Source organism: Mobula birostris, chromosome 8, assembly GCF_030028105.1.
Source record: "Mobula birostris isolate sMobBir1 chromosome 8, sMobBir1.hap1, whole genome shotgun sequence".
In the NCBI taxonomy this organism is placed as follows: domain Eukaryota; kingdom Metazoa; phylum Chordata; class Chondrichthyes; order Myliobatiformes; family Myliobatidae; genus Mobula; species Mobula birostris.
In genome coordinates, this window is record NC_092377.1 from 136,128,839 (window position 1) to 136,148,361 (window position 19,523).

Genomic DNA, 19,523 nt, shown 5'->3' on the forward strand with positions numbered 1-19,523 from the left:
CAATCATAAATAAATACGTTTAAAAAAAGCCAGTAACACCTTGGCCCCAGAAGCTGCTGTGACCAAGCATGCCACCATCTTACTGGAAGTCCCAGAGGGAGATAATGGGCAGGTAAGAAGATGTCCTGCAAAGAATGACGTTTCCCTTCCACTGCAATTGCCTTCACCCACACCTCTACCATTTCCCACGTATCTGCCCTCACCCCTCCTCCCACCCACCAACATAATTGGGATGGGTGAGTGCATGGAAAGCGAATGTCGGGGGGGGGGGGAGGTAAGAAGTAGACGAGGTCATGGACCAACACGTCAGAATAGGAATGGCCACCGGGAAATCCCATCTTTTGTGGTAGATAACGAAGGTGCTCGAAGAAGTGGTCCCTCAAATGACGTCAGGTCTCACTGATACAGAGGAAGCTGCATCAAGATTACCAGAGAGAGTAGATAAACCCAAAAGACTCGCAGGTGAGGTGTTGCCTGACCTGTAAGGACTATTTGGGACCCTGAATAGTGGGGAGGGAGGAGGTATAGGGCAGGTGTAGCACTGTCCTGCTTGTAGGAATAAATTCCAGAAGGGAAATTAGTGAAGAGGAAATGAGTAGACAAGGGAATCACGTAGAGTTCGATCCCTACAGAAAGTGGAGAGTGGGGGGTGGTGTGTTTACTGGTAGGGTCATTTTTTTTGATCAAAATAAACTTTATTCATAAATAAAAAATAATTTCCAAGAATAAACTGCGCAATGCCTGTTCATTCTTACATTCACAATCAATGCTTTCAGTACTGTACTCATACATTCTGACACACCAACAATACTGGGGCCACTTGTCGTATTATTACAATACTTGAGGGCTTCCTCATCAATCTCTCTAGTAATGGAAGAACTTAGATCGTGGTCCTTCCCCACTGAGCCTTTGCGGTGGCTGCACCAAGCTTCAATCCCTCAGCGCATACTTCTGCAGCCTGACAGACAGCATTCCTCCAGGGATGGCAAACAACTCTCAAACGAATCATAGGACGTCTTTCACTATGTTTATGATTGACCAGCAGCACCTGATGTACATAGAAATCTACAGCACATTACAGGCCCTTTGGCCCACAATGTGCTGACCATGTGACCTACTCTATAAGCTGCCTAGAATTTCCCTGCTACAAAGCCCTCTATTTTTCTAAGCTTCATGTACCTATTTGAGAGTCTCTTTAAAAGACCCTATTGTATCCGCATCTGTCTGTGTGTACCTGGGAACAGCCCGAAGATCAGAAAGTCCTCTGTCACACAGCTTCTCTAGATGACACAGGCCTTTTCATCAATATCCACACCTTCTTTGCAAACCCACATTCTGCAAAGAGGTGAGCCACCATCTCTATCCATTACAGTCACCCCATGGTCGGCGCAAAGAGGGGTTGTTGGTCCAGGCATGCAGGAAGGATCCGACTAGGAGGATCCCTCTAATCATCAAGGCCTGTTGGTGAAATCTGACGATGAGACATTTTACTAGTCTGTACAGTCTGCTCAGGGAGCCACCCCACTGTATCCATTGCGTCCTCATGCAATGTCTGCAGGAAGTTCTGCTGCCCGATGGATGTGTGGTTGAAGGTAGTGGTCTGAAAGAACTTTTCAACGCAGGGCAGATAGTGTGCCAATGTCCTGCTGACTGGCATTGCACGGCAAGGAGGCAAGACCCATCCTTCGCAACACCAGGGACAAACGGAACATCGGCACATAGTGCTACTCAGATTCCACACACAGTCTGACTCAGCCGCAGCATGTGGTCCTCAGAATGAGGGTAATATTGGGTATGTTTTAATCATTACACAAATAGCCTACTAATGATTAGGTTCTGCAAGACTGCTTCTGTGGATAGCATTTACTGTACATAATTGTTGTCATAAACAAAGGCTTGTCAAAAGTTGCAGCCTATTTACTATTACAGTGGAAAATCTTGCTAAACTGTCAAGTGTATTCAATCTGAACAGTGATAGCCAAAGTTGAGTTTGCGATACGCACATCTATGCACAGATGCAATGAATAACTTACTGGCAGACTATAGACACATAACAACAAATAAGCTGCACACATGAGAAATATAAATTATACACTTTTTTATGGAAGAAAACATTTAGAACAAAACAGAAACAATGCATTTTAGTGCAAGCAAGACACATCAAAGTTGCTGGTGAACACAGCAGGCCAGGCAGCATCTCTAGGAAGAGGTACAGTCGACGTTTCAGGTCGAGACCCTTCGTCTGGACTAACTGAAGAAAGAGCTAGTAAGAGATTCTTACTAGCTTACTCTTACTCTTACTCTTATTCTTACCCTTCCTAGAGATGCTGCCTGGCCTGCTGCGTTCAGCAGCAACTTTGATGTGTGTTACTTGAATTTTCAGCATCTGCAGAATTCCTCATGTTTGCATTTTAGTGCAAAGTGGTCACAGTGTTAATTAAAAACTCTCAATGCAGGAGTTCACAGGTTAAAGCAAAATCCTACTACAAAGTAGGCAATGGGCAAGGCTTTGACCTTTGGGAACAGTTTAGGAAATCTAATAAATATAAATTGCACAACAACGCTCCACATCAAGCTAGAAAGTGAAGGCAGGAACACCCAGGAACCTCGTTCTTGCCTTCGCACACTCTTCACCAGTGTACAGTGCGCCTTGGATCCTCCAGCTCTCTAGATAAATCATTTCAAGAGACAATAGTCAGTGTGGACAAGGCCAATGAACTTAACCTGTTCTTTAACAGATTTGACAGTGTGGCCCCTGCCCATCCCACACGAGCCATCTGTTGTCGGCCCCCAACCGACACATATTCCACTCTCCCCTCCTACCCCTCCTCACAGTCCCCCACCCTGCTCTCATGACTATACCCCTTCCCCACACGGAACCACCACGGTGGGCTTCACAGCCGAACAGGTGAGAAGACAGCTGAAACGTCTCAACCCAAGCAAGGCTGCAGGACTGGATGGTGTCAGTACCAGGGTGCTTAAAGCCTGTGCCCCTCAGCTATGTGGAGTACTTCGCCATGTATTCAACCTGAGCCTGAGGCTCCGGAGGTTTCCTGTACTGTGGGAGACATTCTGCCTCGTCCCTGTGTCGAAGGCGCCGCACCCCAGCGGCCTCAATGACTACAGACCGGTGGCATTGACCTCCCACATCATGAAGACCTGGAGAAACTTGTTCTGGAGCTGCTCCGGCCTATGGTCAGGCCACACTTAGATCCCCTCCAGTTCGCCTACCAGCCCCGACTAGGAGTTGAGGATGCCATCGTCTACCTGCTGAACCGTGTCTACGCCCACCTGGACAAGCCAGCGAGCACTGTGAGGGTCATGTTTTTTGACTTCTCCAGTGCGTTCAACACCATCCGCCCTGCTCTGCTGTGGGAGAAGCTGACAGCGATGCAGGTGGATGCTTCCCTGGTGTCATGGATTCTTGATTACCTGACTGGCAGACCACAGTACGTGTGCTTGCAACACTGTGTGTCCGACAGAGTGATCAGCAGCACTGGGGCTCCACAGGGGACTGTCTTGTCTCCCTTTCTCTTCACCATTTACACCTCGGACTTCAACTACTGCACAGAGTCTTGTCATCTTCAGAAGTTTTCGGATGACTCTGCCATAGTTGGATGCATCAGCAAGGGAGATGAGGCTGAGTACAGGGCTACGGTAGGAAACTTCGTCACATGGTGTGAGCAGAATTACCTGCAGCTTAACGTGAAAAAGACTAAGGAGCTGGTGGTAGACCTGAGGAGAGCTAAGGTACCGGTGACCCCTGTTTCCATCCAGGGGGTCAGTGTGGACATGATGGAGGATTACAAATACCTGGGGATACAAATTGACAATAAACTGGACTGGTCTAAGAACACTGAGGCTGTCTACAAGAAGGGTCAGAGCCGTCTCTATTTCCTGAGGAGACTGAGGTCCTTTAACATCTGCCGGACGATGCTGAGGATGTTCTACGAGTCTGTGATGGCCAGTGCTATCATGTTTGCTGTTGTGTGCTGGGGCAACAGGCTGAGGGTGGCAGACACTAACAGAATCAACAAACTCATTCGTAAGGCCAGTGATGTTGTGGGGATGGAACCGGACTCTCTGACAGTGGTGTCTGAAAAGAGGATGCTAAGTTGCATGCCATCTTGGTCAATGTCTCTCATCCACTACATAATGTACTGGGTTGGCACAGGAGTACATTCAGCCAGAGACTCATTCCACCGAGATGCAGCACTGAGCGTCATAGGAAGTCATTCCTGCCTGCGGCCATCAAACTTTACAACTCCTCCCTTAGCGGGTCAGACACCCTGAGCCAATAGGCTGGTCCTGGACTTATTTCATAATTTACTGGCATAATTTACATATTACTATTTAACTATTTATGGTTCTATTACTATTTATTACTTATGGAGCAACTGTAACGAAAACCAATTTCCCCCGGGATTAATAAAGTATGACTATGACTAAGACTTCAGAATAAACTGGACAGCACACAATCTGAAGTGCAGTCATCAATAAAATAGCAAATTATAAAAATACATTGAACGTGTTGCAAATATGAAATTTTAAAAATAGCTGAAAATAAACCAAATTTCAGAGTTTTATCAATACTCTGCAGACGTTCATTGTAAGACATTAAAAGTGCTGGAGGGACTCAGCTCGGACTATCAAATGTTAATTCATTTCCATAGATGCTACCTGACCTGCTGAGTTCCGACAACAGACGTCCATTATCACGTCTGATAGGGATGACATTGACGTCCAGGATGGGGAAGCTCAGCGCATTTAATTAAGTTTGCGTACCACAGACCGTATTGTTCTACATCTGTCTCATCTCTTCACTCCTTCACTGCGGCCAGACACCACATCGCGTTCAGCCTACACAGCGGGTAGCGACGGGCCGCAGATAAAATGGCGGCCAAATAAGCCGACTCATCCAGGCTAACAAACTGTAAACCTACTCGACATTATGAAGGTTAAAACTTTCCGCGGCGAGTACAAATCCCAGTTAACGTCGAAAAAAATGACCTCGTTGTCCGCCCAGATGAGGAGAGAGCACTGTAACCATGGAGACCACTCAGTCCTAACCCGGAAATACATGCTGGACCGGAAGTTAGGTTGGAAGGTGGCGGGGTCGTTGGGAAAGGGGAGCCGCGGCAGACATGGCGGATGTTACCGCTCGCAGTTTGCAGTATGAGTATAAAGCGGTAAGTAAGGAGGGAACACTATTTCAGTTCTTGACTGCAGCTGAAAGGTATTGCTTTTAGGTGAAGCGTGCTTCAGTTATATTGCCGACTAGGGTTAGAGCTCGCCTGGTGGGATGTTGGTACTCGGGCTGAGGCCTGCTGTGGTGATGAGCCCAGTGGGTAGTAAGCGATGATGGAGAGGGTCCGAGTACTACCTGTCATGGTGTCTGTTGGGGGTGAGGAGTAGAAAGCAAAGAAAAACAGGGTTATACACCAAAGAAACTTTTGATTGGTGAAGCCTTGCGTGCACGCTCCCACGTGTGCTTGTACCAGTTTAAAAACCTGGATAAAGTTTCGCATTGTTGGCATTGCAAGAATATTAACTACAATAAATAGTGCACTTTTGGTGGATTGTGACCTTTTTTAAGAATCACACAGTGACATTTTCGCAATAGAAGGAGGCCTTGTTTCCCGTTTCAGTGAAAAAAAAGTACCCAATCCTGCTTTATATCACAGGCTTGCATCTCAAATACACACGTGAATGCGATGTAAATGTGTGTGCTTCTGCTGCTCTTTCACACGTTGAGTTCTAGATTTCGAACACTGCCTTGGCACAAACATAGGCTATTGACTTGTTTCTGAATTTTGAATACAATCAAAGCTTGAGCTTTGTAGCTCTATGGAGTAAAGAATTACGAAGGTCCAGGATATTCTGAAAGGACAAACTCCCTGTGTTATGTAAGTGGGTGACCATGGATTCTGAGATACTCCACCCATGTTCTGGATTCCCTGACTGGGAAATAATCATTTTGTTGTTTGCCCTGTCAGTCTTGCATGCTTTTATTAAATCATCTGTTCTCCTAAACTCATAGGGATCGAATATTCTGCAGGGGCCAAGTTGAAGATAAGGATAGAGCTATCTAAAGTTGAAGCTTATGTATTTAGTAGGTCAGGCAGGATCTATGGAGTGAGAAATAAAGTTTGCATTTTTAAGTCTTTGATTTCATCAGACCATTGATTCAAGGTGATAAATCTCAGTTGATGGTGTTTAAGTATAAACACTGCTGAGTATTTTTCACTGTTTGTGTTTAATTGCAATGTTGGCAGTGTTTTGCTTTTGGATTAGCGTGCATTGGCAGGCTACCATGGATCTACTGTATATTTCTTCAAATTTTCTGAGAATTTAGGATAATAGAAACCTCAAAACCACCAGTTTTTGTGACATCTGTGTTAATTTCTTCCCACTGGTCTTATTGCCCACTGCTGTAAAAAAAAATTGTATATTCTACACTCCTTGCAAACACAAAATAGTAATTATCTCCAGCCATTGGTGTATTTCTTAAACACACCAAATCATCTATGTTTCTTATTATTACACGACATCATTTCTAACAGGACCCCTATTAATTCCCTGTTGAGTAGTTGCAGATGCTTCTTAATTTTATAGAGGTTTATATGTGGAGTTTGCAAGCTTGGAAAAAGGTTTTTGTGAATTATTGTTAAGTTTATATTTTGCAATAATTTACTGTTTTCTCTTTTGCAGAATTCCAACCTTGTGTTACAAGCAGATCGTTCCTTAATTGACCGAACGAGGCGAGATGAGCCAACAGGAGAAGTACTGTCGCTGGTGGGAAAGCTGGAAGGGTCCCGGATGGGAGACAAAGCTCAGAGGACAAAACCACAGCTGCAAGAGGAGAGGCGAGCAAAGTAAGTCATGCTTATATTGCCGACATTTTAACATTGAAGTTAATTTGGAATTGGAGGCATTGGTTGTCTAGTCATGGTATACCAGTTTTCCATTTTGTATTTGGTTACAGTCATATGTAGAGAGATATTTTATTGATCCCAAAGGAAATTACAGTGTCATAGTAGCAATACAAGTGCGCAGATATACAAATATTAGAAGAGAAGTAAGAAAGAATAAAAAATAAGTTATCTTAAACAGTCTAATGGGGGGGGGGGGGGGGTCATCACTTCACCAGCTATAGGTTGACTCATTGTGGGCCTATTGGCCGAGGGTGAGAATGACCTCATGTAGCACTCTTTGGAGCAGCACAGTTGTCTTAGTCTGTTAGTAAGAATGCTGCTCTGTTCAGTCAAGGTGGCATGCAGAGGGTGGAAAACATTGTCCAGAATTGCCAGGATTTTCCGTAGGGTCCTTTGTTCTACCACAGCCTCCAGTGTGTCCAGTTTGACTCCTGTAACACAGCCAGCCTTTCTGATCAGTTTATTGAGCCTGTTGGCATCACCCGGGTTGATGCCATTGCCCCAGCACACCACCGCATAGAAGATATTACTGGCAACAACAGGCTGGTAGAACATGTGCACAAGAAGCCTGCACACTCCAAAGGGCCTCAGTCTCTTCAGGAAGTAGAGGTGATTCTAGCCTTTCTCGTATACAGCCTCTGTGTGCCTAGATACTGTGAAATTCTTTTGCATGTCATCCAGGTAGATCATTCTAAAGCACACTGAGGTAGTACAAAAGGAAAAACAATAACATGATGCAGTATGTAGTGTTAGAGTTACAGCGAAAGGGGCATGGTGACATAGATTGAGAAATGAAACGATCATACAAGGGGGTTGTTCAGGAGTCTTCATGCTGCTAAATAGAATCTGTCCTTTGTAGTACGTATTCTCAAGCTTTTCGATCTTGTGCCTAATAAAGGGGTCTTTGATTATGTTGGCTGCTTATCTGAGGCAGCAGGAAGTGTGCACAGAGTGGAAAGGAAGCTGGTTCTCATGTTCACAACTCTGCAGTTTCTTGTCTTGGGCAGAGCAGTTGCCTTAGATACTCTCTATGCTGCATCTATAAAACTTGGTGAAGGTCATTGGGGAGGTGCTAAAATCCCTTGGCATTCTGGTGAGGAGAAGATGCAGGTGTGTTCATATTTCTACAGTTCAAGATTTAAGATTGTTTAATGTCATTTCCTATACACAAGTGTAAGGAGAGTGAAATAATCGTTACTCAGGATCCGATGCAGCACAAAAAGAATTGGTTAAAGATAAAGCACACAATGACAATAATGAAAAAATGTAAGTAAATATAAATACACAAGGGTTTATATTCATTGATTGTACATCTATAAAGTGATGCTAGGCTGACGTAAGGGCGCTGATGCGAGACAGTAAAGTAGTGGTGGAGGTAGTGTGTGTGGAGGTGTTGATCAGTCTTGTTGTTTGGGAAAAGTAACTGTTTTTAAGTCTGGTCCTAGCTTGATGCTACATAGCCAACTCTCTAATGGGAGTGAGGCAGACAGTCTAGGAGCAGGGTACATAGGATCCTTCATGATGTTACTGTCCCTTTTCTGACACCTTTCGGTATATATGTCCTTAATAATAATTGAGGAAATTCAGGAGAGAAGAAACTAGTTATCGAGTAAATTTTGTTTGAGTTCTTACATTTTATAAATTTTCTGCCATTTACACTTGAAAATAGTGACAGCTAGGCTTTAAAATGATTTAACGGGGCTGATTCCAGGTGGTGTGTGGAGACCCTGTATAAATGTGATTTTTGTATTCATTATTTTGGTCAACAAAATTCATTTATGGAAGTTCTTTTCACAAGTCTGGTTGGTTAAATTGTTTCTTTGCCTTGGAGTTTACTAGAATTTTTCTGGTCGTGTTTCTAAGCTATTTTGCTGGGCTCTGAGCTGGATAGTTTTTCCACACAATGCATTACTGTAGGCTTCCTATTTCATCTTTTCTTTTATTTAACTATTTGGTTCTTTTCACACAGGCGTAGGAAGCGTGATGAAGATCGTCATGACATGAATAAAATGAAAGGATATACATTACTGTCGGAGGGCATTGATGAGATGGTTGGCATTGTGTACAAACCAAAAACAAAAGAGACAAGAGAGACCTATGAGGTGCTACTTAGCTTCATTCAGGCTGCACTTGGTGACCAGGTATGAGTATCCACGATATATATAGCCCAGCCAGCTGGGTTACTTTCATGGCCAGTTCACTGAGATAAAAATATTAATGGTTTGCTCCATTGTTGGTGCAAGTGTATAATCTGTGCTGAAGCTTCTTTTTAGTGCTGAGGTAACATTGTTTTGTCAAGGGTTGCCATTGACTTTTCTGCCTGCAAGAAAAAATGCATGTCACTTCAGACAGGAAGGTCAATAAAATGGAATAATGGCTTGATTTCGCATTAGTGCTTTTGGGAGATTATGCATAAAATTAGCTGTTGCTTTTGTTACATTATCATATTGACTACACCTCAAAATATAGAACATCTCAGTTGTTTTTGAAATACAAGTCTTTATGGATAGATTCTGAATGTTAATCATATTGTTTCATATTCAATTTTTGCATGATCACTTATGTAAGAATAAATAATAAATAATTCAAAACAGTACTCAAAAATTTCATTATTTTAGCTGCCAGTTTTAGCCCACCTCTTTCCCCTCACATGGTTAATCTCTAATTCATCTCTTACTTTTCTGAATCTGTCTGTCTTCATCTGGGGAAATGCTAATGGAAAACACACAGTACAAGTCTAAAAGCTTTAACTTGCGTAGTAAAAATTTACTACGTTTTCTCCCAAACTACCTCCATTCTCCCAATGTCTCTGTCATACTTCCTTTGATGAGACTTTTGATGCAGATGCCTCTGAAATACCTTCCTTCCTGAACTACAGCTTCCCCTCTCTCGCTGAGTCCTTGATTGCACCCATACCTATTTCTTGTACCTGTCCACAGCGGAACAGCTTGTTCAGCTAAAATCTGACCTCTGGTTCTGTCCGTGTGGAGTTTACATGTTCTTCCTGTGACTGCATGGACCCCTTCATGTTGTCTCTCCTCATCAAGTGATCCAAAACAATTCCTCCAAGTGTAGCCAGCAATTTTTCAGTGCCTGTAAAAAAAGAAGTATTCATCCCCCTTGGAAGTTTTCGTGTTTTTAATTGTCTTACAACATTAAATCACAGTGAGTTTAATTTTGCTTTTTTTCACACTGACCAACAGAAAAAGATTCTTTCGCGTCAAAGATCTTTACAAAGTGATCTAGATTAATTACAAATATAAAATGCAAAATAATTGATTACATAAATATTCACCCCTTTAATATGACACACCAAATCTTCACTAGTGCAGCCAATTGGTTGTATGTCACATAATTAGTTAAATGGAGATCACCTATGTGCAGTCAAGGTGTTTGAATTGTAAAAATACATCTGTATCTGAAAAGTCCATTCTGCGAGTGGAATGGACTGCCGGCGGCAGTAGAGGAGGTGGAAACAATAGGGTCTTTTAAGAGACTCCTGGATGGCTACATGGAGCTTAGAAAAATAGAGGGCTATGTGTAAAACCTAGGTAGTTCTAAGGTAGGGACATGTTCGGCACAGCTTTGTGGGCTGAAGGGCCTGTATTGTGCTGTAGGTTTTCTATGTTTCTATGTCCAACTGCTGGTGAGTCAGTATCCTGGCAAAAACTACCATGAAGACAAAAGAACAACTCTGCGAAAAGGTTATTGAAAAGCACAAGTCAGGAGATGGATACAAGAAAATTTCCAAGTCACTGAATATCCCTTGGAGAACAGTGAAGTCAATCATTAAGAAATGGAAAGAATATGGCACAGCTGTAAATCTACCTAGAGCAGGCCATCTTCAAAAACTGAGAGTGCAAGAAGGGGACTAGTGAGGGAGGCCACCAGGAGACCTATGACAACTCTGGAGGAGTTGCAAGCTTCAGTGGCTGGGATGGGAGAAAATGTGCATACAACAACTGTTGCCTGGGTGCTTCACCAGTCGCAGCTTTATGAGAGAGTGGCGAAGAGAAAGCCACTGTTGGAAAAAAAACTCGTGAAATCTCGGCTAGAGTTTGCTGGACATCATGTGGGAGACTGAAGTCAGCTCGAAGAAGGTTCTATGGTCTAGTGAAACCAAAATTGCGCCTTTTGGACATCAGACCAAAAGCTACGTTTGGCTTAAGCAAAATACAAGGAAATCCTGGAGGAAAACCTGATGCAGTCTGTAAGAGAACTGTGACTTGGGAGAAGATTTGTTTTCCAGCAAGACAATGACCTCAAGTATAAAGTCAAAACTACACAGGAGTGGCTTAAAAACAGCATTCAGTGTCCAGGAGTGCCTAAATCAGAGTCCAGATCTGAATCCAATTGAGAATGTATGGCTGAACATGTAAAGAGCTGTTCACTCATGATCCTCATGCAATCTTGACAGAGCTTGATCAATGGGAACATTGGAAAAGTTGCAGTATCCAGATGTGCAATGCTGGTAGAGACCTATCCACACAGACTCAAGGCTGTAGTTGCTGCTAAGGGCGCATCTACTAAATACTGACTTGAAAGGGGTGAATACTTACGCAATCAATTATTCTGTGGTTTATATTTGTAATTAATTTGGATCACTTTGTAGAGATCTGTTTACACTTTGACATGAACAAGTCTTTCTGTTGATCAGAAAGAATTAAATCCACTATGATTCAATGTTGTAAAACAATAAAATGTGAAAACTTCCCGGGGGGGGGGGTGAATACTTTTTAATACTTTTTATAGGCATTGTACTATGCTTCCTATATATGGTCATGTAGTCGGTGTAGTCACAGTGTTGTCTCCTTTACAGAAGCAGAAAGCAGATTGTGTGACCGCTTTGCCGAGCACATGCATTGAGTCTGCAGGTTTGACCCTAAAGTTCCTGTTGCCTGCTTCCTTATTTCTTTGTCACACTTCCATATTGAAATGTCTGTCACCGGCCTCTTGTTTCGTTAGAAGAAACATTACAGGAGAGAACGGAAAAGGGAAAGAGAGAGAAAGCACATCATCTTCCTGCTTTCTCTGTAGCAGGATTAGTCATTTGTGAAATTCATTTCAAATTTTCTCTCCCCATTTGCACACTTCGACTCTGTACATACCCTACAGTCTTGTACTTTTCAACTTTTTAAAACTCCATTGTTTATACTCTCACTCTGTAGCTGTCTCCAATTAACTGTTGTCAGGATGATTTCTCATTCTATCTCCATAATAACCCTACCCTTACAGATAATCGCTTTAATTCACAGATATCCTGTCACTATTCTCTCTTCAATTAAAAACGTTTTTCCAATTCTGACGAATGTCTCCATCTGAATCTTTAATTCTGTTTCACTTTCCACAGATGCTGTCCGACCCCTTGGGCATGCCCAGGATTTGTTTTTATTTCATATATTCAGCATCTGCAGTTCATTTGATTTTCATTTTAAAGATAAATAAAGTTGAATTTGAGGGAATTATTCAATGCAGATAAATAGCCTAAAATTAAGAAAATAAATCCAAGCATATAGGAATGTTATTTGGAGAGTTTGTAAGAAAGTAGGAATTTTTAAAAAATTTCACTGCAGGTTGTGAGATGTATGTTTTTAGGCATCATAAGTTAATAATATACAACTTTAAGTGGTATGGTTTCATTTTGTCCAAAAAGACTGGTGTAGATTGGTTTTGATGTAAACATATATTAATTTCATGCACTGCAACCACAGATTTAAAAAAAGTGTTTGTTGCACTGGAAGTTTTAAGTGATTGATTTCCCTGGATAAATCAGACAGAGGGATGCCTTTACTGTTTTAAGGACAATGATTGGCTGACGATATGTAACATATTTTATGTAAGACAAGTTCTTGTTTATCCAAAATTATTTAACTTTTTGTATGAGCTAAATAATTAGGTAATGATTTAGAATTGTAGAATTAATTTTGCTCAATGAAATTATTCACCAGTAGTGGAAAACTATTAAGACTGCAGATGCTGGAATCTGAACGAAACAGACAAGTGGTGGAAAACTCAACCAGTCAATCTACGACAAGCATATTGATCAAATAGTGTTTAGGCTTTTTTTTTCCATTTGATCACGTTTTGGCAGGTTATTATTTCAATACTTTTGTTTAACTTATTTTCATTACTCTTCCTTTAGATTATTTTAATTTTCACATATAATCCAAGTTGATTAGCTTCCTTTCCTATTGTTTAGTCTTTGTTCTATCAGTTAGTTTTGTGTTTCTCAGCTTGTCTGTCTTATGTCCCCATGTCACTGCAAAAGTATTGTATGGATAGGATGAGTACATTGTCACTGTATATTCTCTCTGCAGTTACATCTGAAACACAAATAATCAGTGACTTTCTGTACAGAAAGGTGGGAGAAGAAAATTAATAAATTTTCCATTGAGTGCAGTTACATTCATACTTATAATGAGATTTCCTTTACGTATGCAAGATTATTTTGTTTCTTTTATAGCCCCGTGATATTCTCTGTGGAGCTGCAGATGAGGTCTTGGCTGTGTTGAAAAATGATAAACTGCGTGATAAGGAACGACGAAAGGAGATAGAAATGCTGCTGGGACAATTGGAAGATACTCGCTACCACGTGCTAGTAAACTTGGGAAAAAAAATTAGTGACTATGGAGGAGACAAAGAGGTTCAGAATATGGGTAAGTGGGATCAACATTTACCAGCTAAAAAAGAGGTGGTTGAAACTTATCACAATAAAACTTTAATGTGCAGCCTGACTATTAAAAAAGCTAGTTTGGAAAACCATGTAATGTTTGCTGTTCTCTAGGATGCCAGTTCTTGTGTGCCCTGCTCACTGGGGCTCTGCTTTCTGCACTCCCTTAAACCTTGCTGTAATCACTGGAACATTTATCATTCGATTGTGTAATATCTTATTTTTAAAATATTAATTAAAATGAATTGGAATATGAATAGTCATAACATCCAATCATCTAGTAAATCAATGAAGTGGGATTGGGGATTTGTTGAGGTATTTTTGTCCCCTTCTCCAACTTATTTCCTCCTCAACACCTTTGCACATTGTTAAAATATCTCAGATGGATGCAAGTACATCTGCTTAAAGAGATAATATCTCGTCCTGACATATTCGAGCTTTACAGTTTTTCCTGGATATTTTCTTTGAGGAAGTAAAGTGCATTTTTTAGAACTAATCATAGGTTCTTTCTGAACTTAGGTGTTTAACTAAACTAGTCCCATTTACCTGTATTTGACCCATATCCTTCTAAGCATTGCCTACCCATGATCAAATGTCTTCTAAATACTGTTATTTCATCTTCCTCTGGCAGCTCATAACATATATCCTCTACATGGAAAAATCTGTCTTTCAGATCTCCTGTAATCTTTCCCTCCTTTATACTTGTGCCCTCTAGGTTTAGACTCCCCATCCGCAGGGAAAAGACTGTAAATACCTAAGCCAATCTACGCATCGTGATTTTATAAACCTCTAAGATCTCCCTTCAGTCTCCTTTGTTCCAGATAAACAATTCCAGCCTATCCAACTTCCCCTTGTATTGAAGCCTTCCAGTCCAGGTAGAGTCCTGGTGAATCTTTTCTGTTCCCTCTTTAGCATAATCACATCCTTCTTATTGTATGGTGATCAGACAATTGGTGATAACACAATGCTCCAATTGTTGACTCACCAATGACTTGTAGAGTTGCAACACAACACTGGACTCTTGAACTCTTATGCCCCCAGTGGTGAAGACCTCCTTCACTACTGGAGGCCACAGACCTCCTTCACCACCTTCCGATTTGTGTCACCGCTGTCAGAGAGTTATATATCTGTAACTGTAGGACCCTCTGTTCAGTAATACTCACCATCTATATCCTGCCTGGTTTAACCTTCCAAAATGCATCAGTTCACACTTATCTGTGTTAAATTCCATCTGTCATTCTTATGCTCATTTCCCCAATGGATTTATTAAAACAAATCAGTCCCAAGATGAGATAGAGACATACTTCCTGTTCTTGGCTTCAAGATATTTGAATTAACAATGTGTTTTCCTCTTTCAGATGACAATATTGATGAGACGTATGGAGTTAATGTGCAGTTTGAGTCTGATGAGGAGGTGAGGAAAGCCGCCTTACAGATTGCTCACCCTTTACACTCCTGTTACTTGGGTTTAGAAGTTTAACCATTGGTGGAGTGGGAAGAAGGGCATGGTGAATGAGAGTTAATCTGCACCATAGCTACATAGCCTCCTCCCTGATGGAAGTGGGACAAATAGTTCATGAGCCGGGTGGGTGGGATATTGCTGGCCTTTTCCCAGACATCTTTGTTTGTATTTCCTTGCTGGTGTGTCATTGTGAGTAGAATGCAGCAGGACTTCAGACGGAAGTAGATGGGCCAAGAGAGTGGCCCAGGTCATGGCCGATGATATATAGAGTACCAAAAGCAGTAGAAGGGCAGCCTGATGAAGGGTCTCAGCCCCAAAATGTTGTCTGTTTATTTCCCCCCATAGAATCATTTCCCTCCCTGCCTAACTTGAGTTCCTCCAGCATTTTGCATTTGTTGCTGTAGAAAGACGGTATATTAAACAATGAGAACGCAGAATAGCACAGCACCATATGGGCCCTGAAGCCCACAATGTCATACTGACTGCTCTGTAACAAAAAGCTACCTTAGACATCTCCACTAAACTTCCCTCTACTCACCTTAAACAATGTCCTCTGATGTTGGCCATTGCCACCTTGGGATAAAGGTACCAGCTGTCCACTCTATGCCTCTCATAACCTCTGCTAAACCCCTTTTCATTCTCCTTCACTCCAGCGAGAGAAGCGCTACCTCACTCAACTTTCCTCATAAGACATGCTCTCTAATCCAGGCAGTATCCTGGTAAATCTCCTCTGCACCTTTAATGCTTTCAGATCCTTCCTGTAATGAGATGACCAGAACTTATTCCAAGTGTGAAATAACCAGAGTTTTATAAAGCTGCAAAATAACCTCCTGGCTCTTGAACTCAGTCCCATGACTAGTGAAGGCCAACACACCGTAGGCCTTCTTGACCATCCTATCAACTTGCATGGCAATTCTGAGGGATCTGTGGACTTGGACCCCAGGATCCCTTTGTTCCTAAGAATCTTGCTGTTAACCTTGCACTTTTTCTTCATTTGATTTTCCAGAGTGTATCACCTTGCATTTTTCTGGATTAAACTCTATGTACCGTTTCTGCATCCACAAATTGAAAGGTGTTGGTGTTCAAGGACCTATGTGTTCGTGTGCACTAATTGTTGAAAGTTTACCTGCATGTATGGCAAATTAGTAAAGCAATAATTATGTTGGACTTCATTGCAGGATGCTTTGAGTACAAGAATAAAGACACCTAACTGGAATTACATACAGTCCTAGTGAGGCCACACTTAGAATATTATAGAACATAGAAGATTAGAGGTTAGTAGAGGCCCCTAGGCTTGCAATGTTGGACTGACCTTTTAACCTACTCTGAGATCATTCTACCATTCCCTCCTACATACCTCTTCATTTTTCTATCATCCACATTCCTATCTGCCAGTCTCCTGAATCTGCTGTACGTCCACCCCTAGCAGATCATTCCACGCACCCACCCACCACTTGTGTAAACAACTTGCCTCTGACATTCTACTTATAATTTCCTCCTAGTATTAGCCACTTCCACCCTGGGAAAAAGTCTCTATGCCTCTTATAATTTTGTACACCTTTTATCAAGTCTTCATGGATCTCATGCCTCTTGACTTTCTGAATGAATCTGCTTTGGGGAACCTTATCAAACTCCTTACTAAAATCCATATACATCACATCCATTGATCTACCTCATCAATATGCTTTGTTAATCCTCAGCGCATTAAGTCCGGCTCATGAGGCGTGATCTGCCCCTCTTAAAGCTGTGCTGACTATCCCTCATCATGCTATGTTTCTCCAAATGCTCGCAAGTCCTGTCACTAAGAATCTTCTCTAATAATTTGCCAAGTTGCTAGTCCGTAATTCCCAGGGTTATCCCTACTCCCTTTCTTGAGCAAAGGAATAACATTACCACCCTCCAATCACCCTGGAAAGACCATCACCAAAGGTGCATTTATGATCTGACAATATACACGTCTGAGCACTGTAGGGTGTACATGTAACAGAGTACAACAGAGGTTCACCATGTTAAATCCTGGGGTGTTAGTTAGTCCTATGAGGAAATAATTGGCTGAACAAGCTGCTATTCTTTAGTGCTTGGTGGTGGTTGCAGAGATGTTTCCCTTGGCGGGGGTTGCAGAGATGTTTCCCTTGGCGGGGGTGTCCAGAGCTGAGGATCACAGTCCAGTCTCAAAATAATGGCCATTCAGGACTGAGATAAGAAGAAATTTCTTCACCCAGGGGCACTAAACCTTTGTGCTGTAAAGACTCAGTTGCAGAGTGTCCTCTAGACAAAGTTTGGTAAACTTGTAGCTATTAAAGTACTTGAGAGGTATCACATCAGTGGAGGAAAATAGCACTGAGGTGAAAGAACAGACATAATCTTGCCGAATGGCACGAAGAGATGGGTTTGTTCTGCTATTTCTTAAGCTTTTACCATCAGTATGAAAGTGCACATTGATGTAGGTGAGCCAACTTGCCGACAAGGATAGTGGGTAGGACTGTATCAGAAAATAATCATCACATATTTATTATTGCTGGAATCCGTAATCTCTGATTTTAGGTTAATCTCTAATCTTCTCTGATGCATGTAGTATTTTAGGCACAGCACAGTGGGACAGATTGTAGAGCTGCTGTCTCGCAGCTCTTGTGACCTAAATTCGGTCTTGACCTGTGTGGAGAGATTGCGCATTCCTCCCTTTGACCATTGGGGTTTCCTCTAAGTATCAGGTTTCTTCCTTGATCCAGTAGGCTTGTGTGCTGGTAGGTTAAATGACCACCATAAATAGCCCTGTTGTGTAGGTGTGTGGTGAAGTTTTAGTGGGGAGACTTTGTAGGAATGTGTGGAAAATAAAATTGGATAAGTGTAAATAGGTGATTGATAGTCCACGTAGACTTGGTTGACCAAAAGCCTATTGCTCTCCTCTGACTTAATTGAGACAGCATTGTCATGCTGGTAGATTCTATGAAGTAGAAATTTGCAATTGTATGTATTCCTGAAATGATTACTTGTTTAACTTGGCCATTTTTCTGTTTTCTGTTCAACTTCTATTTCAGGAGGGAGACGAAGATGCATTTGGTGAAGTGCGGGAAGAAGCATCAGATGAGGACACGGAAGGCGAGGAAGCAGACATTAGCTGCACTCTTTCTGCTAACGTAAGTCATGGCATGAATGGTGTGGCATGACAATGAATGCCCTGAATGGTAGAGGTGGAGGCGGGGGGGTGTTGCCGAAAGGGAAGCTAGCTTATTTTGGAAAATATTTTGATTTGTCAGATTCTATACCATTTACAAAGTTGGACTGTGAGTCGGTTTAGAACAAAATACCCACCTCATTTGAGAAAGGCCAAATGACCATTTTGTAAGGACCATTCCAAACTAAAATTATAGGTTCCAAGCTTAAAATTTGAGGCCAGATTAATGGTGCTCTGTGTATTGTAGCACTGTTTAATGAGCTGCTTTCCCTTCCATTAGCTGGGCAGTGCCGGAGATGCGCTCAGCGCAAAGAAGAAAGACCTTCACCCCCGGGACATTGACGCCTTCTGGCTCCAGAGGCAGCTCAGTCGCTTCTATGATGATGCTATCATGTCGCAAAAGAAAGCTGACGAAGTGCTGGATATTCTTAAGGTGAATTCCAATCTGATGGTAGAGTGCCCAGAAATGGGCGATGTATTTTGAATGCAGCTTTTCCTTTAGTTATAATTCCTTTTCTCTTTTTGCAGCACTGACTAATTTTTATATAAAATGCTTTATTTTACACTCCAAATGGGGTTATACAACTGTTCTTTCCATATGATTCATGTTGTTTTCATCGCCTCAGTGGGTAATCTGGCCTCCGGTACCATAATAGATTTATTGTGCTTTTGTTTCAGACAGCTGGAGATGATCGAGAGTGTGAGAATCAGCTTGTCTTGCTTCTTGGATTTAACACTTTTGATTTTATCAAAGTCTTGCGTCAACATCGCATGATGAGTAAGTACTAAGGTGCATGTAGCAGAATCTAAAATATACCTTTTACCTGTACTTGTCTACAGAAAGTCAGCGATAAGTTTGATGCTCAGAACTGCACATACCTCCATTGCCTTCATTGGCACTCTCACCCCCTTTGCTGGCTGAATGTATCTTGTGGTTATCAGATCGGAAACTCAAAGCTTAGCTCAACTAGCACGACTCTTCAGCAGTAAACAATACCAAGTTTGCACAAATTGCTACTTACACTGTAAATGAAAGATAGGAAAGATGAATATCCTATTCATAGATATTGACTGAGCAAGTAAAGAGGAGAATGGAAAGACCTGCTGGTGCTTGGTTCTGATGGTTAGTGGTACGTTTTGGAGAGTATGGGTGGGACACTGGTGCAGTAGCTAATGCTGCTGTTTCATTGTTCCAGCAATCCGGGTTCGATCCTGATCTATGACCCTGTCTTGTGGAGTTTTCACACACTCCCCTGTGACTGTATGGCTTTCCAGATTCCT

At 41.9% G+C, this 19,523-nt stretch overlaps 1 protein-coding gene across 1 annotated transcript in view; it reads left to right on the forward strand.

Moving 5' to 3' along the window:
- Nucleotides 1-5,086: 5,086 nt before the first annotated feature.
- The window catches only part of snrnp200 (small nuclear ribonucleoprotein 200 (U5)), a 63,412-nt gene continuing 48,975 nt past the window's right edge, over nt 5,087-19,523 (forward strand). Inside the window, exons 1-8 of the mRNA XM_072266371.1 lie at nt 5,087-5,189; nt 6,712-6,875; nt 8,905-9,076; nt 13,399-13,591; nt 14,964-15,019; nt 18,106-18,204; nt 18,523-18,675; nt 18,921-19,020. Of these exons, the coding sequence (XP_072122472.1) occupies nt 5,145-5,189; nt 6,712-6,875; nt 8,905-9,076; nt 13,399-13,591; nt 14,964-15,019; nt 18,106-18,204; nt 18,523-18,675; nt 18,921-19,020 (982 nt within the window). The 5' untranslated portion in view covers nt 5,087-5,144. The remainder of the gene's footprint in view (nt 5,190-6,711; nt 6,876-8,904; nt 9,077-13,398; nt 13,592-14,963; nt 15,020-18,105; nt 18,205-18,522; nt 18,676-18,920; nt 19,021-19,523) is intronic.